This window comes from Nicotiana tomentosiformis, chromosome 12 (assembly GCF_000390325.3).
Source record: "Nicotiana tomentosiformis chromosome 12, ASM39032v3, whole genome shotgun sequence".
NCBI classification, from domain to species: Eukaryota; Viridiplantae; Streptophyta; class Magnoliopsida; order Solanales; family Solanaceae; genus Nicotiana; species Nicotiana tomentosiformis.
In genome coordinates this window covers 124,659,209-124,686,160 of record NC_090823.1, presented here as the reverse complement: position 1 = coordinate 124,686,160, position 26,952 = coordinate 124,659,209, and the positions used below count along the sequence as shown (strand labels likewise).

At 37.6% G+C, this 26,952-nt stretch overlaps 1 protein-coding gene across 1 annotated transcript; it reads left to right on the top strand.

The window, feature by feature from the left end:
- The first annotated feature begins 24,340 nt into the window (after positions 1–24,340).
- Positions 24,341–25,580, top strand: LOC104087464 (dof zinc finger protein DOF5.4). Its single transcript, XM_070191828.1, has one exon. It carries the CDS (start codon positions 24,440–24,442, stop codon positions 25,328–25,330), a length of 891 nt encoding a protein of 296 aa, XP_070047929.1. The 5' UTR covers positions 24,341–24,439; the 3' UTR covers positions 25,331–25,580.
- Positions 25,581–26,952: the final 1,372 nt, after the last annotated feature.

Sequence of the window (26,952 nt, the reverse complement as noted above, 5' to 3'; positions counted from 1 at the left end):
AGAGGCAAGGTCTGCGAAACATGGCAGCTACCTCAGAATCTCCGAAAAAGCAACTGTGCGAAAGAATCAACACCCGCTATATCCGGGAACACCTGCATCTGCACACGAAGTGCAGGGTGTAGTATGAGTATAACCAACTCAGTAAGTAACAATAATAAATAAAGAACTGAATATAGTGACGAGCTACACAGTTATAGTTCACTTTTAGTAATTCCAGCAAAGAATAGACATGCTTTCAAATCCAGCAGTTTAAGTCAAATCAATTTTATACAGTTCAAGTTCATGTATTTCGGATATAAAATCTTTCAGAAAATTTCACAACAATGACACATAACAACTAAGTGCAACAACAAATGAAAATCAAGTACAGCCTCTCAAAGCAACAATCACTCAACTTGTCACAACAACTCAACCACTCGGCTCTCAGCCCTCAACACTCACACTCAATGGGTACCCGCGCTCACTGGGGGTGTATATACTCCGGAGGGGCTCTTACAGCCCAAGTGCTATAATTCGTACGGACAACTCACGTGTTGCACAGATAACTTACGTGCTATAATATCGTGCACGGACAACTCACGTGCTATAATATCCATACCTCCCCGATAGGCTTTAGGCCTCTCTCAATCATCAACCTCTCTAGTCTCTCGGGCTCTCGAAAATCACAAAGGTCAGCAAACAAAGATAACATAGTGTATCAATAAAAATCAAGAAAGACTGAGGTATGATACGCAAGAAAAATCATGATTGGGTACAAGACAACAATTAGCAAATAATTCAACAAGTATGCGACCTCTGCGGGTCCCAACAGTACTATCACATAGCCTAAGCATGATTTACAGTCAAATTTCTTTAACACATAGAGAGAATATAGCTAACAACAAGTTATTTAACTTTACAGTTTCACGGGACGGACCAAGTCACAATCCCCTCATTGCATGCCCACACGCTCGTCACCTAGCATGTGCGTTATCTCCAAAATAATCACATGACATAAAAATCTGGGGTTTCGTACCCTCAGGACCAGATTTAAAACAATTACTTACATCAAACCGTGAAATTCTTATTCCGCTAAGTATTTGCCTCGTGAATTGGCCTCCAAAAGCCTCGAATCTAGCCACAAATAATTCGATTCATTAACCCTCCGAAACTCACCCGAGGCCCCCGGAAAGTCAACCAAATATATCATCAAGTCTTAAAACACCTTACGAACTTAGTCGAACCCTCAAATTATCTCAAACAATGCTAAAACCATGAATCATACCCCAATTCAAGCCTAATGAACTTTAAAATTTCAAGTTTCCACTAACGACGCCAGAACCTATCAAATTAAGTCCGATTGACCTTAGATTTTGCACACAAGTCATAAATGACATAAGGACCTATTAAAATTTTCAGAATCGGATTACAACCCCGATATCAAAAAGTCAACCTCTTGGTCAAACTTTCCAAAAATTCGACTTTCGCCATTTCAAGCTTAATTCCACTACGGCCCTCCAAATAATTTTCCGGACATGCTCCTAAGTCCAAAATCACCATACGGAGTTATTGGAATCATCAGAATTAAATTCCGAGGTCGTTTACACATAAGTCAATATCTGGTCAACTTTTCCAATCTTAAGTTTTCAATTATAAGGCTAAGTGTCTCATTTCACTCTGAAATCCTTCCGGACCCGAACCAACTAGCATGGTAAGTCATAAAACAACTGTAAAGCATAACTTGAGCAGTAAATGGGGAAATGGGATTATAATACTCAAAATGACCGGTCGGGTCGTTACACGGGCATGTGGGCATGCACCTTAGGAATTGTGACTTGGTCAAATTCCATGAAACTGTGTGATTGAATAATCTATTGTTATCTGTATATTCTCCACGTAGTAGAGAAATTGAACCACGAATCATGTTCAGATTATGTGTTAGCACTGTAGGGACCTATAGGTTGTGTACTGTTATGACCCAAAATCCCACCACAGGCGTCGTGATGGCACTTAGTCTCTAAGACTAGGTAAGCCAACTATAACAACAATTCAAGCCTTTTTTTAAACACATAATTTAATACAAGTGTCAAAACCAACAACGAAAATATTCAAACAAACTCCCAAGACTGGTAATAATGAGTCACAAACTCTAACTGGATATATGAAATGATCTCAAGGATGGAATATACAATATTGTTCGAATAATAATTAACTAACAAAAAAATAAAAAGACTCCAAGGGACTGCGATGGCCAAGCAGCTCTACCTTGAATCTTTGCGATCAACCCACTAACTCTGCCCAAGTCTGATATCTCCAATATCTAGCTCTGCGCAAAAATGTGCAAAAGTATAGTATGAGTACACCACGGTCGGTACCCAGTAAGTATCAAGTCTAACCTCAGTGGAGTAGTGACGAGGTACAGTCAAGACACTCACTAGTCAAATAACCTGTGCAATATAGCAGTATACAATGGTACGAGAAAAACAACTAGCAATAATAGCAACAAAATCAACCAGGGATATAAACAACAAGGCAACAAGAACACCATAATTATTACTCAAACGAATAAGGAACACAAGTACAACCAACTAAACATGTCCTTCAAATATAAATCTTTCACATATAATTCTTTCGAATAAATACCTTCCAAATATATTTCTTTCAAAAAATATCTTTCGAATATACTTCTTTCAAATAAATATCTTTCGAATATACTTCTTTCAAATAAATGTCTTTCGGATATACTTCTTTCAAATAAAAGTCACTCTGTAACACCGCATTTCATAATCATAAAATACGGGTCTCATTCCACTTTCATATTTTCGTAACACGAGTCTCAACTCACATTTTCACGGCACCTCGTGCACATATTTCTATCATAACTGCACGGACAACTCACGTGCCAATAATATAATTATTATTTACTCATGCACCTCGTGCCCATATCTCATATCACAACTGCACGGAAAGTTCACGTGCCAATATCATAATCATCATATTTCTGCGGCACCTCGTGCCCACATTTCATATCACATCTGCACGGATAAATCACGTTCCAATAACATAATCCGCTTGAAAATAGCCGCAGGCTCACAATTTCAACATGGATTAGACTATAATCAAGTTACCGAAATAACAGGACAAGTTGCACAAGATATAATAATAAACACAAGGAGAATCACAACATTACACAAAAATCACCAACACCATAATCCCACATCATCATATAAAAATCATCAACATAATAACCCCATATCATCACATATCATCCCTGACAAGAGCCACCATTATCTCTCCTATAGCCACCCTTATCACTCCTATAATAGCCTCCCTTATCCCTCCGCCCTGACAATATCAATAGCCACCCTTATCGCTCATATAGCCTCTCTTATCGCTCCTATAATAACCTCCCTTATCGCTCTATTTAATAGCATCCCTTATCACTCCGCCCAAATAATTTCCCAACACACATAACAACAGTGAAATGCCACCCTCAAACATAATGTCAACAATGGAATGCCACCCTTATACACTGCTTAACAGTTACCCAAATCACACAACAATTCACACATAATATTATCATAACAGCACAACATCATCAACTCGTATTTACAAATTTTCCGTAGGCCACAACCATTACAAAGGCACAATAAAGTCAATTAATTTTATAACAGATAGTCCACGACTCAACACAATGTATATAAAATCTCAAAAACAACCACAAGGATGGAAAAATAACTTATCATAGGACAACGCCTTCTTTAATCCAAATTTTAGATAAATATATATATACGCCTCAATTTAAACTTATTTAATTAATTATTTTCAGATGAAAAATCCATAATGTGATTATTTTCAAGAAATATCAAATCAACAAACACACGGAATTCATATAAAAATTCAAGTGGCAATCACGCCAAATTATCATATAAAATACAAACTCGACAAACAAGGAATGAGGCATGACAAATTAAGGATTTACTAAGTTCCAATGATTTTCCAATTTACTACATAAGGGCGTTTACGAATTTCAACCGATATAATTTGCACATAACCAAGTACGTACTCGTCACCTTGCGTACATGGTTTTCAATTACACAATTTCCACATAAGACTCAATGCCTAAGGGGTAATTCCCCCACTCAAAGTTAGGCAAGATACTTACCTTTTTGAAGTTAGGATGATATTTCAAAATAGCTTTCTCACGTGAATTGACCTCGGGACGGCTCCAATCTTTCTTGAGCCTTCCTTACATTACTAGGAGGTTCCGAAGATCCTAGTAACTTCAATCTATTTAGAAACATAACAAAAGTGAACCATAATTAGGAAGATATTCATCGTTTCAGCTCATTTGAGTATTTTATCAAACACTAGGTGTGCAAATTTGGTTAAGATCACGAAACCCGGTTTTTAGGATAAATTTCACGGGGACTTACATCCTCCCCCACTTAAGATCATTCGTCCTCGAATGAGGGTCAAGTTTCACTATTAACATCTTATGCAACTCAGTTTTCATACCACACACCAGCAGCCCCAAATTTGACTAACTCCCTAAATTTTCAAAAATTTCGCCAGAGTTTCCCTTGTAACTAGGCCTATCCACCTATCAGAGAGCCCCAGAAACACATCCTTAAAACATATACATAAACCAATGACGTAACATAACTCATAACAATGCCAATTGTGGCCTCACAAGCAATATATTACCAGAAAAGGAAATCCTTAAACATCAACTGTACAAATGATACATAGTTCATGAAAAGTAACTCTTAGAATTTTAATAAATTACAACTTTATAAATACATGGCTATTCAAACAAATAAGGATACTTTTTCTTTATTTCTTCCTCGGCTTCCCAAGTAGCCTCTTCAACCTGCTGGTTTCGCCATAGCACTTTCATGGATGCAATCTCTTTATTTCTCAACTTTCAAACTTGCCGATCAATAATAAAAACTGGAATTTCTTCATATGACAGTTCTTCATTAACTTCAATGGTCTCAACCCTCACAATAGCTGACAGATCTCCAATTACATTCTTCAATATAGACACATGGAATACTGGGTGCACTAATGACATCTCGAGTGGTAGCTCAAGCTTGTACGCTACCTGACCAATCCTCTGAATGATTTTGTACTTCTCGACATACCTCGGACTCAATTTACCTTTCCTTCCAAACCGTATTACACCCTTCATGGGGGAAACCTTCAAGAATACCCAATCATCTTCTTTGAACTCTAAGTCTCTGCGACGAACATCTAAATAGGATTTTTGATGACTTTGAGCAGTTTTCAACCACTCCTTGATTTTAACCTTTTCCATAGCCTGATGCACAAGGTCTGGTCCTATCAGCTCAACTTCCCCAATCTCGAACCACCCAATGGAAGATCTACATATCCTACCATATAATGCCTCAAATGGTGCCATCTGAATACTAGCATGGAAGTTGTTATTGTAAGCAAATCCTATGAGTGGAAAATGATCATCCCAGCTACCCTTGAAGTCAAGAACACAAGCACGTAACATATCCTCAAGCGTTTGAATAGTCCGCTCTGCCTGCCCGTCGGTCTGTGGATGGAAGGTTGTACTAAGATTCACTTGAGTACCCAAACCTTGATGAAATTTCTTCAAAAAATTGGCCCTGAACTGAGCTCCTCGATCGGAAATGATAGAAACTGGATTGCCATGCAGCATGACTATTTCCTTGATATACAACTGAGCATATTGTTCCGCTGTGTAAGTAGATTTAACTAGCAAGAAGTGTGTTGATTTCGTGAGTCGATCCACAATCACTCAAATTGAGTCAAACTTGCGCGGAGTTCGCGGTAATCCTACCACAAAATTCATATTAATCATTTCCCACTTTCACATTAGAATTTCTATGTTCTGTGCCAACCCACCATGTCATTGGTGTTCGGCCTTTACTTGCTGATAATTCGGACATCTTGCCACAAAGTCCACCATATTCTTTTTCATGTCATTCCACCAATATACTTTCTTGAGATCATGATACATATTTGTAGAACCTGGGTGCACGGAATACCTAGAAGTGTGAGCCTCGGTCATGATTCTTTCCCGGAGACCATCTACATTTGGAACACACAACCGTCCTTGGTACCTTAGTGTATCATCATCCATGCCAAGAGTAAAAGCCATAGTTTTATGTTTATGAATCCCCTCCTTCAGTTGTACCAACAATGGATCGTCGTATTGCTTCTCTTTGACTTCCACGACAAGCAATGATTCGGTCCTATTTTACACAATTACCCCTCCTTCACTAGAGTTCGCAAGACGAACTCCCAAACTAGCTAACTGGTGAACCTCCCTGGCCAACGGCCTCTGACATGCCTCCAAGTGAGCCAAACTACCCATAAATTTCTAGCTAAGAGCATTCGCCACCACATTGGCTTTCCCCGGGTGATATAGGATATCGATGTCATAATCCTTGAGTAACTCAAGCCATCTTCTCTGCCTCAGATTCAGCTCCTTCTGTTTGAAAATATATTGAAGGATATTGTGGTCCGTGAATACATCCACGTGGACCCTATACAAATAATGACGCCAAATCTTCAATGCAAAAACCACCACCACAAGTTCTAAGTCATGTGTTGGATAGTTCTTTTCATGATTCTTAAGTTACCTAGAAGCATAAGTTATAACCTTGCCGTGTTGCATTAAAACACACCCAAGCCCGATCCTTGAAGCATCGCAATATACCACAAACCCATATGTACCCTCTAGCAGGGTCAACGCTAGTGTCATAGTCAATCTCAATTTCAACTATTGGAAGCTCCTTTCACAAGCATCTAACCATTGAAACTTAATTACTTTCTGAGTCAATTTAGTCAACGGAGAGGCAAGAGTAGAGAACCCCTCCACATACTTCCTGTAATACCCTGCTAAGCCCAAGAAACTGCGAATCTCGGTTGGCATCGTAGGGACAACGCCTTCTTTAATCCAAATTTTAGTTAAATATATATATATATGCCTCAATTTAAACTTATTTAATTAATTATTTGCAGATGAAAAATCTATAATGTGATTATTTCCAAGAAATATCAAATCAACAAACACACAGAATTCACATAAAAATTCAAGTGGCAATCAAACTAAATTATCATATAAAATACAAACTCGACAAACAAGGAATGCGACATGACAAATCAAGGATTTACTAAGTTTCAACAATTTTTCAATTTAATATATGAGGGCGTCTACGAATTTCAACCGATATAATTTGCACATAACCAAGTACGTACTCGTCACCTCGCATACATGGTTTTCAATTATACAATTTTCACATAAGACTCAATGCCTAAGGGGTAATTCCCTCACTCAAGGTTAGGTAAGATACTTACTTTTTTTAAGTTAGGCCGATATTCCAAAATAGCTTTCTCGCGTGAATTGACCTCCGGACGGCTCCAATCTTTCTTGAGCCTTCCTTACATTACTACGAGGTTTCGAAAATCCTAGCAACTTCAATCTACTTAAAAAACATAACAAAAGTGAATCATAATCAGGAAGATATTCATGGTTTCAGCTCATTTGAGCATTTTATCAAACACTAGGTGTGCAAATTTGGTTACAAGGTTCTTCTACAAGATTTTCTTTACTCCACAACCCAACCCTTACTTATTTGAGCTCAACAATCTTCCCACAAACCTTATTGGTACAATCATATATGCATAATACTCTTACACCCAAGAATCATACTCTCAATCACCCATCTTTTACCCCAACCTCGAAATTAAAGACTAGGGGTTTGAATCTTACCTCTTAGATGAAGATCTTGTGATTGGATTCCTTGATTCTTGAAGATTGGTGCAAGATTAGATGATTAGAATGTTAGGTTCCCTCATTATCTCTCTAAAATGCTCTTACCTCTCTAAAACCCTCAGAAAATACCCCAAAATAAGCTCCAAAGGCTATTTATCAAAATGGGGTCGGGTTATGAAAATAGAAAAATTAACCCTCTGAACTCAGGTATGCGGTCGCATAATGAACCACACAATTGGTATGTGGGTCGCACAATGCACCACAAAACTGATGCCCAGAAATAGGCTTCACTGGACAGGTCTGCGACCAGCTTTGCGGTCGCATAACCACTTCTGCGATCGCATAATGGTTTTGCAGTCGCAGAATTGGCCGCAGAATCGCATTCTGCCAGCCTTTGGTAATTTAGTCATAACTTCTTGTAGAAGTGTCCAAATGATGAACAGTTTGAAACGTTAGAAATTATACTCGAAGATATTTCATTTAATAGGTATATCATCACATAAGTCCGTATATGTTTGGTCTTATGCGTACCCATTTGAAACTTTAGTCTATCATGAAATTTTCAACTTGACTTGGATTTAGGGCTCTCCTTAGACCCCACATCACTTATAATATACTCCGTACACTTATTATCATATCCAATTGATATCTATCATATTAATAGTCTTCGTCTGCACATAAAATAATATAGTTAGCGCACATCAACTTTCTTAATGCACTTAAGTACTTCGAAATTTTTCGGGGTGTTATATGTACATGTTGAATTATCTGCTAAATTATTGTTTTGTACTGAGTCACAATTTACTTATTTATTTTATCTCAGTCTATATTATTCCTTGTTGATACATTATATCATTTCTGTTGGGGATGATTTTCATTATTACTAAGAGCCCGAGAGACTGGAGAGATTTATGACTGAGTGAGGCCAAGGGCCTGATTGTGAGATATTATACTATAGCACATTAGTTGTCCGTGCATCACGTGAGTTGTCCGTACAGTACGTGAGTTATCCGTGCAGCACGTGAGTTGTCTGTGCGGATCCAGATATTATACTATATCACGTGAGTTGTCCGTGCATCACGTGAGTTGTCCGTGCGGATCCAGATACTATACTATAGCACGTGAGTTATCCATGCAGATTATAGCGCTTGGGCTGAAGGAGCCCCTCCGGAGTCTGTACACCCCCAGTGAGTGCAGGTACCTACTAAGTGTGAGTGATGAGCGAGTTGAAGGACTGAGTGATTGTTGCTCTAAGAGGATGCATTGATTTCATTATCGTTGTACTACAATTGTCATATATATCCCTATTTTAGAAAAATTCTGAGAGATATTATCTTCTGTTTCAGTTAAACTTGATATGAAATTACTGTTTGGGCCTTAATTGTTAAACTTGCAAGTATGCCTACTTTCTTATGTTGGAAATTACTATAATTAAACTTAGCTTAGAAGCTCGTCACTACTTTCAGTTCTTTATTTAGTATTGTTACTTGCTGGGTTGGTTGTACTTATACTACACCATGCACCTCGTGTGCAGATCCAGGTGCTTCCAGATACGACGACTGTTAGATCTTAGAGTGTTACTAGTTGGAGACTATCAAGGTAGTTGCTTGGCGTCCGCTGACCTTGATTCTCTTCCTTTCAGTTATTGTATTGTTCTATATTTTCAGAAAGTATTTTATCAGTCAAACTTTGTTATAATTTAGATGCTCATGTACTCAGTGATACCGGGTTTTGGGAATATATTTTTTGTCAGTAATTTGTAAGATTTTTTATGAAAATTCAAATATTATGTTTTCAAACTTAAAAAAAATTGTGGTTTATTGAGATTGTCGGCTAGCCTAGTATTGAGATAGGCGTTATCACGACATGATTGGATTTTGAATCGTGATAAGTAAATATTTTGAATAAGTGATTTTACTTGAGTAACGTACGTCTACTTTATTTTAGAAATAAAAAACTTGAAGATATACAGTACGATTAGCAAGGAAAAATAAAAAAGAAATTCAAGATCTCACTACAAGAAAGTTAAGCTACAAAAAGTAGAAAAGTAGTCGCCAAGTCTTTTTGTGACGACATGAGGATTGCTGATTAAATTAATCCCTTCATTTAAACTTATTGCTCCATTGCATAGAAATAATCCTCAAATACAAAGTAAGTAGTATAACATGATCACCAAAAGGAAGAAACGCCATCAAACAGTTAGATTTAAAACCAATTAATTACTTGTTCAGTTACCTGTCTTGATCAAGCGGATCTAGGGGTTGTTGAGGGTGATTGTCGTATAGACTATGGTACTTAGTATGCAATTGACCCAAAAACAAATACTAGTATGCAATTGACCAAATATCTAATATCTAAAAATTTGAGTTTCTCACACGTGTGAAGTAGATAAATATACAGCGAGGGGCAAAATCTTTTAAAGGACTACCGAAATCTGTAGTCTGATTCTTTGGATCATTGTCATTTGTACATGAAAACCTACCATTCCACCAATAATCCATCAGCAAAGCCAGAGGCGAATCCAGGATTTAAATTCTATGGGTTCAATTTTAAGATTTTTAATATTGAACCCATTATATTTTTAAAGTTATGGGTTCATATCTACATATAAATTTTTACTCCGCGTCGAAAGTTATGAATTCAGTTGAACCCGTAGCTAGTACACTACATCCGCTTATGAGCAAAACAGATTAGTAACAACACAAAGAGAACCCAAAGACGTGGCGAGTTGTGAGCCAATTCTTGCTGATTGCATGATGGCACCAATGCACATATACAATGTTAGACATACTTTTCTTATTAATTTATCTAATAAAAATAATAATTTAATTTTAAATATTTACTTTTAACTAAAAACTTTTATCTATATCTATATTATATTAAAAGTACGAATGCCCTTAGCGAAATGTCATTCGCCTTTTTTATCCTTTAGAAAAAGATTTCACATTACACAAAGTTATAATTTTATTAACTTTCCTAATATATAACACTTTAAAATTAACTAAAATTTTAGGTTATTAAATATTTTCTTATTAAACTAGGTAAAAAGTCCTAATAATTAGGACTTTAAAATCAATAAATTCTTTTCCTTATATATTTTTTTTTTCTTATTTTAAATTGTTAATATCTTACTTCTTCTTCTTTCTATAAATAAAACTATAATAATAACATGTATATGCCCCAATATTCTCCAACCACAAATAAAAAAGAGTATACGGACAGAGATATTAACACATATCTTACGTCTTATTTTTGCTTTTGGGGGAATTATTTTTGCACCTCTTAAATTTCATATTGATAATATTAAAGTCCCATATTTTATATTATATATTTTTCATCAACTCCTTTTAAAATTATGACGTTGAACATGAAAGTTCTTTCATAATATATTTAAATTCTAGAAAAATCTGTCTATAACTCTTTTTTTTTGTTTGGTTGTGCATAAACAATTTATACACCTATGGTCCTATACTGAGTTACTTGAATAAAAAGTCTCTATATCCTTTTCTATTCCATTTACTATTTAGCTAAAACTAATATAAAGAATGTAGTATTATTCTATTGTATTTCTTTATTTTTGTTGTTCATTATACGAACATGAATATATACAATAAATTTTCTATCTTCTACTTTCATGAGTCGATCTATATATTTTTATATTCATTTTGGTTTAATGTATAAAAAGCTATAAGCAATTATTAGAAGATACATTGAAAATTATTTTTCATATTATGCTATCTAGCATGAAGGACAAATGCACGGCTATAGACAATAGGGTGGCCTCCTTTCGCCTTACCAACCCTAAGGAAACTCCGAATACATGCCTAGATCGTTTGTACAGATAATGTTTTTGAGTTTTAAGGTCCAAATTTGAGAGAAAAATAACCCAAATCGTACGTTAAGATCCCTAAGCAATCACTTAGTAGAAAAGAAAGTGATCGAGCGATGGCAATCAGGAGCAGATAAAAGACAACATTTGCTTGTCCATAAAACTCGATAAATACAAAAGATAACATTTGATATATTTAGATGTAGAATCTAGATGCATGGTTATGGATGGAGAAAGAAAGCTCTCTAGAAAGAAAAAAAAAGAGTAGATTATGGATGCTATTTTGCGATACTGAGTTTTTTTAATCTGTTGGAATAAATTCTACAATATTTTTTATCGATTAAGAAAAATAAAATTGAATAGACCTCTTATGTCAGTTAATTTATGTCTTTTTGAACGAGCTTGAGAATATATAACTTTCTAATTATTTTTAATTAACTTTTAAATCTCCAATAAGGTTATATGTTCTTGTTGAAATTAAAAAGAAAGCATGATAATTTGTGAAATTGAAGTAATAAAATTATAAAACTGGGAGAAATATTAAGTTGAACAGAGTAATTGAGATGCTGGATTGAGAACTTCTATGGGGCAGAATTTCTTCATTCTTGGGTAATTGACTAAATAGGATCAACAATTATTATTTTCAAGAATTCTATTTTTTGTAAACTTTTATTTTTGTAACTTAAATATATTTTTTACTATAAAAAGCATATAATTCATTGAGACAGGTTACACGCGCAAAGCGCATACTCTAAGGCTAGTAATCATAAAAGTGAAGGCCTCACGAAAAGTTTTTACCCTTTTAAGGTCATAAATGTCAAAAAAAATCTTTTTTTTAAAAAACCACTCAGTGCAAAATTAAACTCTTCACGTAAATTGAAACGGGTGGAATACTACTAACATTCGCTGATATTCGATCACCCTAGCTCATCTATCGCCCCAATTGTATGGTCATATCTTTACTCCCTAGTCCCTATAAACGAATATCTAGAATATTTTACATTATCAAATTATTTAAAAGTAATATGAGTGGTAAATAGTCCAATAAGTCTAATTTGATTGCCATATATTTTTGTTGGTAAAAGGTGAAACTCGGAGCTGTCACACCCCTTTTCTATCCCCAAAAGATAATGTGTGTTATGGATGGTGGGTTAAAGAGTTTCTCCAATTAAAGTGACAAACTTGAATAGAAATTATTTTATTTACAGAGTCGCCACTTGGAATTAATTTTTTTGGGTGTTCCAAGTCACCTTTTATTTGAATCTCTATTCAAAGGATGATTGACTCTATTCATGTTGGTCTGCGAAAACATAGTCCGGGTAAGGAATTCTGTTGACTGGGGAGAAGGAGTAAGGTATTTTCCGAATCCCGTGGTTCTAGCACTGTCGCTTTTATTGACTAAAATTGGCTTGAATTAATTTTGGACAAATTATAATTTATTGGTTTCCGTGTATGTCCGCTTTTATTATTAAAATATAAAATTATCTTTGAAACGAATCGCGTGTGTGAATCCGTTTTGTTTATTGTGCCAAAATCATGTCACGAGTACGTGTACACAACTAATAATACTTTATTATTGTTAAGATTATTTTGTCCAAAGTTGCGCGAACATATACCTTGATTTATTTTTTTGGGATCATAATTATGTCACGCGAACGCATACATAATCACGATGATTCGATTAATTAGAGTGTCTAAAGCATACTAGCGATTTGAGTCACCTAAGCTACTTTGAGATTTATTGTGAGGCTTAAAATTATGGATGTGGAACTGTTGGAGGCCAAGGAATATTTTAGTTATTTAGAGTATTGATAAATTATTCACCTTTAGATATATTTATAATTATTCTATCTTTTGAGTTATTTTGATATCTACTAATTTTAACATGCAGACTAGCTTTATTAAATAAAAATTGGCCCAATTGCCCAATCATTTGAAGTAGAAATATGAAGGCCCATTTGGCTAAATCCCAAATTTATGCTTGTTCAAATTGATCGGCAATCAAAGAGTTTAACAATAGAAAAATACTAAACAATTTAAAATTAAGCATGAAATCAATGATATCACACAGTACACAATTTACATGAAATTTTACCAACAAATACCAATCATAGCACGATTAAGTTTTAGATTAAAGGAATCAAACGGCTCTATGTTCTTATATCTCAAAGGAATCAAAATAATGCCTTTCTACGTTCAATCAAAAACATAAAAAATAAATGAAATCCAACATAAGTTTCAATAAAACAATCACAATAGAACAGAGGCAAGAAGATGACATTCAAAGCTAATGAAATAACAACAGGCAGAGATCGGACCTTAGCTCGAATTTGAGCTTTGATTTGATAATTTGAAACTCAAACATAGCGGACAGGATGCACCAACCAGAGAACCTCAATGTTTCAAACATACCTCATAACAACTTCTTTGGAAGCCAAGAAACTCGTCAAAAACCCGAAATGAAAAGAAAACAAACTAGGCACTTTCCTTATAACTGAAACGCAGTGATTTCGGGACTGTTTCGGGTCGGTTTTGAGACTATTTTTGTCCCTTTTCGAGCTGCGTTTTTGGAGCTTTAGTTGGCTGGTTTCAATGGAGTTTTTAGTGAGTTTCATGGAGGAAACTTGGTGCTATTTGGTTGAGCTTTTTAATGGGGCTTTTGGGTGAAGTTTTGCTAGAGTTTCATTGGTATTTCAGCAGTGTGTCGGGGTAGTTTTAAGTGGAGGAAAGCAACTGGTTTTAGGAGCTAAAAGGTGGCAGATTTTGCGGCGTTTTGGGAAGGTTTTCGGGGTGATTTTGAGGATGCCTTGAAGGCCATTTTTGGTGGAGGAACGGAAGCTATGTTCTACTGATTTTCATGGAGTTTCAAAGCTCTTTCATGGAGTTTCCCGGCAGGTTTCGGTGGTCAATGAAGATGGGAGTTTTCCCTTCTTTTTAATGTTGGAAGCAGACTGTTTTGTTGGTGGTTTTTAGGAAGCTACTGGGGCTGTTGTGGACTAATTTTGGAGCTTTAAGTGGCTTCCATGGTGGTGGTTGCTGCCGGTTTGGTGAGGGAGGCGTTGGAGAAAGGTGGAAACGGCTAGGGTTCAAGAAGAGAGTCGTCCCCCGGTCCCCCTTTTTGGTGTCTTATGTGTGTGTTTTAATGGCTGAAAATAGGGTATAGAATTTGTGATAGGAGACAAGCATGGGAGACAAAGAGTGGGGAACAATGGAGAGTAGAGTAGGGAGCAAAGTGTGGGGGGGACAAATATGGGGTACAAGCATGGAGGACAAAGAAAAGTTGAGTGGGGACACGCCTGGAAAGCGGGAAATATTCAAGCACGGTCAAAATTAGGTACTCACAGCATGCCCCTCTTTGCTTGGAAACATTAAAAGTTTTCAGGCAAAGATAAAGTGAGCCGTGTGACTAAGTTTTGACCATATCGTTATTCAAAAGAGGAAAAAAATAAAAGAAAAAGGTGTAACCGAGTCCTGATTTTAGAGAGCCTACATATCCCGGGTTATAAGGGAATCAGGTCGCGTGTAGTTCAAGAAAAGTGATGGAATGATCAGTTGGAGAGTCGAGTGAGGTTCCGTCGAGGCTGTGGTCTTGCTATTACATCAAAATTGAAAGAAACTAAACAAGCCTATCAACTATGAGTTACAAGATTCCTATCTATAAGTCTTTTGAAGCTTGATCTTGAAACTTGACCAGTTGTTCATGCAAACTCTGATCTGAACCTTGATGCTTGCTAGCTGTAGGTGCTAGTTCATTCTTCTACGGCTTCTTCTGAGCAAAACGAAAAATGTGAAGCTCGTAACTTCAGTCGTGTCTTGAGCAGTCGATATTCCTTTCTATCTGCTTCTGCATTTGGATTCACTTCTTTTCCTTTTCTTTTCTTTATTCTGGATTGAGACTTCTTCTTTTGTTCATCTCGAACCATGTGCCTCGAGGTAAAACCTGCTCAGACATCACAACAAACAAACGAATGAAATTTTGCTGCCCCAGTTTTCACTAGAAAAATTTCGTGAGTTATTGTAACAAAATTCTAAACTACTTCTTTATTGAAAGAAATAAAAGAAAAGGAATAGTGTACCCTGAAAAGGTCACGATCCCAGAAGAATGTCTCAACTAAGTATTAGTGTACCTTATGTTGGGAAAATGTGGCAAGGTAATGGGATACCCTATATTGGCAATGATACCAGGGAGTGGTGTATCCTACATTTAAAATCAAATTAACTAGGGAGTGGTGTACCCTATGTTGGAGAACACAACTAGGGATTGGTGTAGCCTATACTGGTAAGGAGATCAGGGATTGGTGTACCCTATACTGAAAAGAAAATGTAACCAGGGGGTGGTGCCCTGTATTACTGAAAAGGAAATGTAATCAGGGGTTGGTGCCATGTAGTACTGAGAAGGAAATGTAACCAAGGGTTGACACCTTATATTACTGGGAAAAAGAATGTTGAATCCCCTTGGCGAAAAAGTTCTACCTGGGTTAAACTATGAAAAACAAGACTGGACAAAGAGTACTTCTACCCGGATTAAACCAAATTAAGCAAACCTGGGAGAAGAGTACTTCTACCCGGAACTATAACCTGGATCCCCCTAGGCAAAAAGGTTCTACCTGGGTTAAGCTATGTAAAATATCCTGAGCGAAGAGTACTTCTACCCGGAACTAAGAGTTGGATTCCCCTAGGCGAAAAGGTTCTACCTGGGTTAATCTACAAAAAACAAGCCTAGGCGAAGAGTACTTCTACCCCAAAACTATGAGCTGGATCCCCCTAGGCGAAAATGTTCTACCTGTATTACGCTACGAAAAACAACCTGGGCGAAGAGTACTTCTACCCGGAAATATGAGCTGGATCCCCCTAGGCGAAAAGGTTCTACCTGGGTTAAGCTACGTAAAACAGCTTGGGCGAAGAGTACTTCTACCCGGAACTATGAGCTGGATCCCCCTAGGCGAAATGGTTCTACCTGAGTTAAGCTACAAAAAGTAACCTGAGCGGAGAGTACTTCTACCCAGAACTATGAGCTAGATCCCCCTAGGCGAAATGGTTCTACCTGAGTTAAGCTACGTAAAACATCCTGAGCGAAGAGTACTTCTACCCGGAACTATGAGCTGGATCCCCCTAGGTGAAATGGTTCTACCTGAGTTAAGCTACGTAAAATATCCTGAGCGAAGAGTACTTCTACACGGAACTATTGACTGGATCCCCTGAGGCGAAAAGGTTCTACCTGGGTTAAGCTACGTAAAACAACCTGAGCGAAGTGTACTTCTACCCGGAAACTATGAGCTGGATCCCCTCAGGCAAAAAAGTTCTACCTGGGTTAAACTACGTAAAACATCCGGAGCGAAGAGTACTTCTACCCGGAACTATTGACTGGATCCCCCTAGGCGAAAAGGTTCTACTTGGGTTAAGCTACGAAAAATAGCCTGAGCGAAGAGTACTTCTACCCGGAACTATGAGCTGAATCCCTCTAGGCGAAAAGGTTCTACCTGGGTTAAAAGCTACGAAAAACAACATGAGCGAAGAGTACTTCTACCCGGAACTATGAGCTGGATCCCCCTAGGCGAAAAAGGTTCTACCTGGGTTAAGCTACGTAAAACAACCTGAGCGAAGAGTACTTCTACCCGGAATCATGAGCTGGATCCCCCTAGGCGAAAAGGTTTTACCTGGGTTAATCTACGTAAAATATCCTAAGCGAAGAGTACTTCTACCCGGAACCATGAGTTGGATCTCTCTCGGCGAAAAGGCTCTACCTGAGATAAGCTACGTAAAATAACCTGAGCGAAGAGTACTTCTACCCGGAACTATGAGCTGGATCCCCCTAGACGAAAATGTTCTATTTGGGTTAAGCTACGTAAAACAACCTGGGCGAAGAGTACTTCTACCCGAAAATATTAGCTGGATCCCCCTAGGCGAAAATGTTCTACCTGGGTTAAGCAACGAAAAATAGCTTGGGCGAAGAGTAATTCTACCCGGAACTTTGAGCTGGATCCCCCTAGGCGAAAAGGTTCTACATGGGTTAAGCTACGAAAATAAGGTATGGACAGTAGTGATGCATGCTGAAGATTTTAAGGAGCTTACATTTGGTGACATTCGTCCTTTGAGAACCGCCATTCTGCACTGCTTTGTTCCTACTTCAAACAAAGAAAATTTGTGAGTTTTTAAAGTGGTGGTCAGTTTGTGGCCTCTACGTCTTTGGCAGCTTGGCTTTGTGCCCATCTTTCTTTTGATGATGATTTCAACCTACCACTAGATGTTTCCTGAATACCACTTGCATTTCTGGCCCCAGAGAGCCTTTGACTTCTCAAACTTTTACATGACGGTTGGTCGGGTGGGACTTAACCTTTTCAACTTTATTTTGCCTTTGTGTCATCTCACTTTCGACTTCTTTACTCCACAACTTTCAATTTCAGAGCATTGGGGAACCTTTGACTTTTCAAACTTTGCCAAAACGGTTAACCACTTGGGACTTAACCTATTCAACTTCATTTTGCCTTGTAGGCACTTTCATTTTGAATTTCTCCTTTCGAGAGTTTTTGATTTCAAAGTATCAGCCACCATGGCCAGTCGGGGTTGACTTGATGCCTCTGACAAGGCTGGGTGCCTCTTGAATATTAGTTTTGTATCAAACGAAAGCCCTGTAAATCAGTCTTGTTATCCCTTCTTTGCCTAATTTTGGAACAAAGTTAGACCGAAATGGATTCAAAGAAAAACAAACAATAGAATGGAAATTGAGTTTAAACAAGAGGTGTCCCTTTCGGGAAAAGGAAAGAAGGACTTATCTGGATTACATGCGGACTTCAATGAACATGACATGCCTTTTGGACTAGATGCCTGATCCGTGTAAACCGTCCGGCTCTTAGAAATTTATCACATCTTTTGCCTCGAAACCGAGAAACCTTGCCCCGAACTGTGTCGATGCAAATGGCTGTAAGGAACCTTTTTCGATCAATGGTGCCATTGTGGGTTCTCAACAGCTGATCTCTCTCATTTCTCTTCTCACCATCACCTTATAGTGCCCTTTGTGGGTTTTCACTAACAAGACTCTCTCATTTTTATTTGCTCTGCTCGTCATCGCCCTATGATGCCCGTGCGAGTTTTCACCAATAAGACTCTCTCATTTTATTTCTCTCATTTGATTGCATCAAATCCAAGTAACTGTATCCTCCCATTTTGAACATTCTTGGTGATTGATCGGAAGGACTTAAGAAGGATTTGGGTGAAAAGGATTTGGATTGAATTACAACTTTGGAACCTTTCAGGCGAAACCATCGCCGAACCAATTGTAACATCTGCCCCAGTTTTAATTTTTTTTTGGGAGTGTGGATTTTTATTTTGGTGTGACTGAACCCTAGATAGAGGCTGCCTATGTATCCTTTCGGAATCAAGTCGAACGTAGTTCAAGGTAACATGAACTATTTTTTTTTTCAATAACTCCTTCAGGTTCCAAAGAGGGTAATCAAAGAAAGGTAACCTGCTCAATGGGTTGGCAAAAAGGGTTAATGGTGTTTGGGTAGGGAGAATGAAAGCCTTCGTCATCCCAATCAAAGAGCATTAAAGGTGCGTAAAGGGTCAAACATAGTACCTTTTTGACTACATCAATTTCCTTTAGCTTCTTTATGATGCGGGAGGATACATCTCACAACGAGTTGCCGCACTTCAAATTTCCTAGGCCGTATTTTCTTGTTGTAGGCACTAGCCATTCTTTGTTAGTACAACTGCCTGTGACAAACTGCGGTCAATCTCTTTTCATCAATCAGTGTCAATTGTTCCAATCGATTCTTGACCCAATTTTTATCCTCAATCTCGGCTTCAACAATGATCCGAAGAGAGGGAATTTCAACTTCTTCTGATTTCATTTAGACTTGGCCTAGGCCTACTATTCCAATTCTTTGTTTATTTTATCACAAGCCTTATCTTCAAATATATTCTGCTTCTTGATTCATTATTTTGAGATCTGACAGCATTTTTAGGATCTAAGCATGAAGTCCGCAAGCATGTCATGTCATTAAAATCTGCATTGACAGAACTGAAAAGAGAATAAGAAAGGTGACAAGATTAAGAAAAGAAATATTCAACGAAATATTAATTTCATTTGATTTGATTAAAAAAAAAATTAAAGATAGAAGGGTTTACATCAGAAAGTAAGACAATAAAGTAAAATATCCGGATCACACCCTGAGATAAATTCGAACACAGAAAGGATATCAAGATTGGCTACCGAGACTCCCGTCTGCTGGGGGACTTTCAGGCTTGGCGACCATTTTTTTAGGTTTCTCTGCTGTCTCGGCAATGGCTGCAATAGCCTTCAGTGCCAGATCAAATTCCTCATCTTCACAGATCATTCCGATTACTGGCTCATTGGTGTGAGTAGGCAGAGAATTGTTCATCATATTAGGGGCCTCTTCATCCCTAAGCACTATTTCCTTGACCTTGATGAGGTCTTCCACTGCTCTCTTAAGAGTCTAACAGTCTTCTGTATCATGTCTCACTGCTCCAGAGTGGTATTCACATCTAGCATTAGCCTGGTGCGAATGAGACTCAGGGTTTGGCCGGTTCGGGACTACTGGCCACAGTAGACCTAGCCTGACTAGCTTTTGGAACAAGATCGAGTATGATTCACCAACAGGGGTAATCCATCTCGGGAGGCTCTCTCTCTTCTTCTTCTTTTTTTTCCTTTTTTTTTGATTTTTTTTTCATATCTTGATTTTTTTTCTCTTTTTGTTGTTTTTCGCTCTTTGTTTTTCTTTGTTATTTTTTGTCACTCTTTTCTTTCTTTTTCACTCAATTTTTTTTTTTGATTTTTTTTACTCAATTTATTTATGGCTATGATCGAATCCGATGGAGATTGCCTACGTATCATGATGCCGCATGAATCAGATCATTACGTAGTTCACGAAGATTAGGAATAAAGTAAATAAACTAACTTTTTTTTTCATATACAAAACAGATTACAAAAGCTCTTAACAAGGAAAATATTTTGGATTTTTCTTTATTTTGAATTTTTTTTATTTTGCTTTTTTTTTGGAATCTTCGAAAGAAAGATTTTTTTTAAAAAAATAAAGAAAATATTTTGAATTTTCATTTTTTTTTGTAAATTTAAAAAGTCAGCAAATAGTTTTTTTGGATTTTTTTTTTTTTTTGGGTAGAAAGACTTTTTTTTAAAGAAGAAAATATTTTTGGATTTGACATCAAATAAAGACTTCTAAAGAAGGAATTAAAGAAAAAATAATTGTTTTGAATTTTTGAAAATAGGGGGCCAGAACCGATGAGGTTTGCCTACGTATCTCACATCCGGTGAGAATCAGACCCGCGTAGTTCGGTCAAAATTGACTATGTTCTTCTTCTTTTTTTATATGAAAATTAATCTTTAAAAACCATATGCACTAAACCATATCATTTTTTCTCTTTTTGTTCAACCGATATATGCTAAAGTCGGTCGACATGCAAACCTCCCAAATAATGCAACAAGTAGCACATAACATGACATAATGGTCTCAACAAGGTACCTGTCCTAAAACAGAACTCGGCCCATGAGTCGAACGCTGCTAAGTCAAATGCACATGATGCAAATAAAGCGTAGCCTACTAGGGATATTCATTGCTTGTGGCTTGTTCTTCTAAGTTTGTAAATCCTAAAGGAGATGGTATCTAGACTTGGTTTACCCGGGCGGACAACCCGAGCCGAGGAGCATCAAGCATTACCAGTAGTAGAATAACACTGGCTAGCTAACGGCTCTCCCGCCTAAACATGTGTGACTAAATCCTTCACCAGAAGCTGGTAGGCTAACTGGCTTTATCTCAAGACAGAAATTTTGTGATGCTGGTAGGCAAACACAACATAACTAATTATCAGAAGACTTAGTGGGATGCGAGAGAGGATACAGTTTATATGTACAGTTCAACAATATCAAGATAGTAAAAAGTGGACAAGTAGCACATTAGTCCCAAATAAATCACAATATATACAAAAATTAATAAAGCCAAATAAAGTCAATGTACAAGCTCGAATTCTTGAAGTCCCCAGCAGAGTCGCCATAGCTGTCACACCCCTTTTCTACCCCCAAAAGATAATGTGTGTTATGGATGGTGGGTTAAAGAGTTTCTCCAATTAAAGTGACAAACTTGAATAAGGATTATTTTATTTACAGAGTCGCCACTTGGCATTGGTTTTTTTGGGTGTTCCAAGTCACCTTTTATTTGAATCTCTATTCAAAGGATGATTGACTCTATTCATGTTGGTCTGCGAAAACATAGTCCGGGTAAGGAATTCTGTTGACTGGGGAGAAGGTGTAAGGCATTCCCCGAGTCCCGTGGTTCTAGCACGGTCACTTTTATTGACTAAAATTGGCTTGAATTAATTTTGGACAAACTGTGATTTATTGATTTCCATTTATGTCCGCTTTTATTATTAAAATATAAAATTATCTTTGAAACGAATCGCGTGTGTGAATCCGTTTTGTTTATTGTGCCAAAATCATGTCACGAGTACGTGTACACAACTAATAACACTTTATTATTATTAAGATTGTTTTGTCCAAAGTTGCGCGAACACATACCTTGATTTATTTTTTTGGGATCATAATTATGTCACGCGAACGCATACATAATCACGATGATTCGATTAATTAGAGTGTCTAAAGCATACTAGCGATTTGAGTCACCTAAGCTACTTTGAGATTTATTGTGAGGCTTAAAATTATGGATGTGGAACTGTTGGAGGCCAAGGAATATTTTAGCTATTTAGAGTATTGATAAATTATTCACCTTTAGATATATTTACAATTATTCTATCTTTTGAGTTATTTTGATATCTACTAATTTTAACATGCAGACTAGCTTTATTAAATAAAAATTGGCCCAATTGCCCAATCATTTGAAGTAGAAATATGAAGGCCCATTTGGCTAAATCCCAAATTTATGCTTGTTCAAATTGATCGGCAATCAAAGAGTTTAACAATAGAAAAATGCTAAACAATTTAAACTTAAGCATGAAATCAATGATATCACACAGTACATAATTTATATGAAATTTTACCAACAAGTATCAATCATAGCACGATTAAGTTTTAGATTAAAGGAATCAAACGGCTCTATGTTCTTATATCTCAAAGGAATCAAAATAATGCCTTTCTACGTTCAATCAAAAACATAAAAAATAAATGAAATCCAACATAAGTTTCAATAAAACAATCACAATAGAACAGAGGCAAGAAGATGACATTCAAAGCTAATGAAATAACAACAGGCAGAGATCGAACCTTAGCTCGAATTTGAGCTTTGATTTGGTAATTTGAAACTCAAACATAGCGGACAGGATGCACCAACCAGAGAACCTCAATGTTTCAAACAGACCTCATAACAACTTCTTTGGAAGCCAAAAAACTCGTCAAAAACCCGAAATGAAAAGAAAACAAACTAGGCACTTTCCTTATAACTGAAACGCAGTGATTTCGGGACTGTTTCGGGTCGGTTTTGAGACTATTTTTGTCCCTTTTCGAGCTGCATTTTTGGAGCTTTAGTTGGCTGGTTTCAATGGAGTTTTTAGTGAGTTTCATGGAGGAAACTTGGTGCTATTTGGTTGAGCTTTTTAATGGGGCTTTTGGGTGAAGTTTTGCTAGAGTTTCGTTGGTATTTCAGCAGTGTGTCGGGGTAGTTTTAAGTGGAGGAAAGCAACTAGTTTTAGGAGCTAAAAGGTGGCAGATTTTGCTGCGTTTTGGGAAGGTTTTCGGGGTGATTTTGAGGATGTCTTGAAGGCCATTTTTGGTGGAGGAATGGAAGCTATGTTCTACTGTTTTTCATGGAGTTTCAAAGCTCTTTCATGGAGTTTCCCGGCAGGTTTCGATGGTTAATGAAGATGGGAGTTTTCCCCTCTTTTTAATGTTGGAAGCAGACTGTTTTGTTGGTGGTTTTTAGGAAGCTACTGGGGCTGTTGTGGACTAATTTTGGAGCTTTAAGCGGCGTCCATGGTGGTGGTTGCTGCCGGTTTGGTGAGGGAGGCGTTGGAGAAAGGTGGAAACGGCTAGGTTTCAAGAAGAGAGTCGTCCCCCGGTCCCCTTTTTTTGGTGTTTTATGTGTGTGTTTTAATGGCTGAAAATAGGGTATGAAATTTGTGATAGGAGACAAGCATGGGGGACAAAGAGTGGAGAACAATGAAGAGTAGAGTAGGGAGCAAAGTGGGGGGAGGGGGTGGGGGGGACAAGCATGGGGGACAAAGAAAAGTTGAGTGGGGACACGCCTGGGAAGCAGGAAATATTCAAGCACGGTCAAAAATTAGGTGCTCACAGCAGCCGCTATAATCTCTGCCACAACCTCTATCCTTCGGGTGAGTACTCTGTGGTGAGCACTTTGTGCGCACTGGGTAAACCTCTCCCTGTGTAATAGCCTGCAAACCACACAAGAAATATAAACCGCACTAGGCAAACCCTATGCGACAGGTTCAACCCAGAAAATATTGAGGGGTGGTTCGATCGTAGGTCATCTATATGGATGAATTTGATTGCCATGTTAATAATTCAGAAAGAGGGGGAAACTTCTTTTACCTTGTCATGGTATATATAAATTAAGAATATACTAAAGATATTTTGTCTGTTACCAGAAATAGACTACACATACCTTGTAGAGTCGTCCCCCCAACGTAGCAGTAACGTGGCTTCCACAGTCATTTTGACTTCTAAATGGGGCTATTTCTGTCTTTTTTCAACTCACCTGTTTAAAATTCAAGTTTTTTTAATGGGATATTTTATCAGACAGTTTGTGTTCAGAAGAAGCTGCTATACGTACCATCTGAACTTCCAAAGTCGGCGAATGTAGAATCTCGCCGGAAAAATCCCAATTCAAATTTGCACATTCAATTTTGAATAAGCTATGCAAGATATACATTCAATTATTGGAGGTGGCGGAGGGCGGTTTTACGGCGGTGGTGGAGGTGACAGAAGACTAAGGCTTAACCAACCCCAAGCCGTAAAGTGCCCTCGTTGTGATTCTCTCAACACAAAATTCTGCTACTATAACAATTATAATCTCTCTCAGCCGCGTCACTTCTGTAAGAGTTGCCGGAGGTACTGGACTAAAGGCGGTATCCTCCGTAACATCCCCGTTGGCGGTGGTTGCCGGAAAAGCAAACGGTCCAAGTCCAACCCGTCGGCTGTTTCTACTGCTGATGAAACTTCTCAGGAAAATATGTCCAAATCCAACTCCAATTCCGGCAGTGAAAGTTCTAGTCTTACTGCTATTACGTCGTCCGCAGCTGCTGCAGCGAACACATCTGTTGCTATGACTCCAGAAGTTGGTTCAGGCAATTCATTTAATTCGAATTTGCCCGATTTTCCGGAGTCAAGCTTTTTAGTAACTGAAACTACGAAGGGAGATTGTATTGATCAGCAATTGGTAGTTGGACATACAACAGAAGAGCAAATATTTCAGAATATTGGGACATACTCATTTAATGTGAACAACATTTCAATGTACCAAAACTCAAATGATCAGCAGTGGAATCAGCAGCCCAAGATTGTAGGTACTGGACCGGCGGATGGTATGAAGATGCATGAGATGAGTGCTGCGTGTTTCTTTGATCGGACGGTTCACGTTGAGTTATCAGGGAGAAGGGCAAACGACGGTGGACTGGCTCCGATGGATTGGCAGACCGGAGGCGGCGACGGTGGGCTGTTTGGTATGATGGATAACAGTGATCATCAGTCTTACTGGTGTCAAAGACAATGGGGTGAAAATGATCACTCCTTTAATTACCTCCCTTGATCTCTGCTCTTGTTTAACTCTTGAAATTATTGCCGAGGTACAATACTTAAAAGAAGTAAAAGGTGAAAAAGTGCAACAAAAAAAAAAGGAAAACTGTTTTATTATGTATATTAGTGTCACTTAAGTTTAATATGCACCTGACCTCCATGCTTGTTTTTTTTTTTTTTTAACTTTCCCGCTTATGTATATTAGGTTTTCGTGACTTGGTGTAAAGATTTATGTGCATTATGAAGTGATGAAGTTAACTTCAGTATCTAATTATCTATTGAGGTAGCAATGAGCTAGGTGTTATAATATTATACAGTGTTCTATAACAGAGTATACATGCATTCATTGTTGTCTTTCTTAACTTATGCGATTATGCTCTTAATTAAATCGCTTGACACCTCGAATTTTTTGAGGTTTTTGTTTTTAAGATGAAATAGTCTTAAAATGAGGGTGAATGGGAAATGGAGGGAAAATGAAATTTTTGAGTAAAATTTTAAGTTTCCCCCTCTTGACAAGAGGAAGAGATTTTTGGTGGGTATATATATATATATAATTGCTCTTCTTGTAGCTCTTAAAGAGTTAAGAAGAAAGCAAGCCTCGCGCCGTCGTCGTCGTCGCTCGCTCGGCTCGGCTCGGCTTCGGCTACGGCTACGGCTTCGGCTTCGGCTTCGGATTTGGATTTGGATTTGGTCAAATGATCGATTGATTAATTAATTTTTTGGACCAAATTTATTTGTTAATAGTAAATATTAATGTAAGATTATCCGCATTTGTAACGGATATTTTCCAATCCGTGTATTGACCACAAGGCAGCCGCCTAATGCTCTTCCCACCATGATTGTGCTTGCTCCACAAACAAGCTAATACTTGCTCCACCATGGAGGGTGGACGATTGGTCTTCTTCAACACTGGCTACTATATATATGTGCAGCAGCTGTTGAAGAAAGACACACAACACACAACAAACAAGAAACAAACTGAAAATCGCTCAACAGATTTGGCTATACATTGCACTCCTTCCTCTCAGCATTTCCATACGATTTTCTGAGTTTCTACTCCCTCGTTCTGCATTGTTTTTAACTTCAAACAAAGCAACTGTAAGTGTGATTTGCTACCGAACTTTGTGTTCGCTGAAACACTGGGGTTTGAAGTACCGCTACACCAGTGTGTGATTCGTTCTATCCTGGGAGAAAATAATCCATAACCTTGGGTACTAGGAGGGGATTAAATTCCTTAAGAAAATACTGTGAATTCAGTGGGCTCGAATTAATTACTGTTTCATTACGTTAACTTATATTTTGCAGAATTATTATTTACAAATACAACAATATTGGCGGAACTAACAATCTTAAGGAATTTAATATTTATTTCTGTATTTGTGTTATTCTTATTATTCTGCAAACTAAAACCTTTGTGGTTTTGTGTACTCCCGTTTTGGAGAGTAAAGCCTTCGTGGCGTTTTGTTGGAAGATTAAAATCTACGTGATTTTTACTCCAGTTTGAAAACGTTTATTAAACGTTTGTTTGTGTCATTCTTTTACAGAAAAATGACGACTGAAAGCGAAAACCAAGCTGTTCCGATGGTGACTGCCAACGCATCGACAAGCCGAACACCGGCGTTGGCACCGGCAGAA

Coding starts and splice junctions, on each gene's coding strand:
- LOC104087464 (XM_070191828.1), top strand. CDS start 24,440: ATGCAAGATATACATTCAATTATTGGAGGTGGCGGAGGGCGGTTTTAC.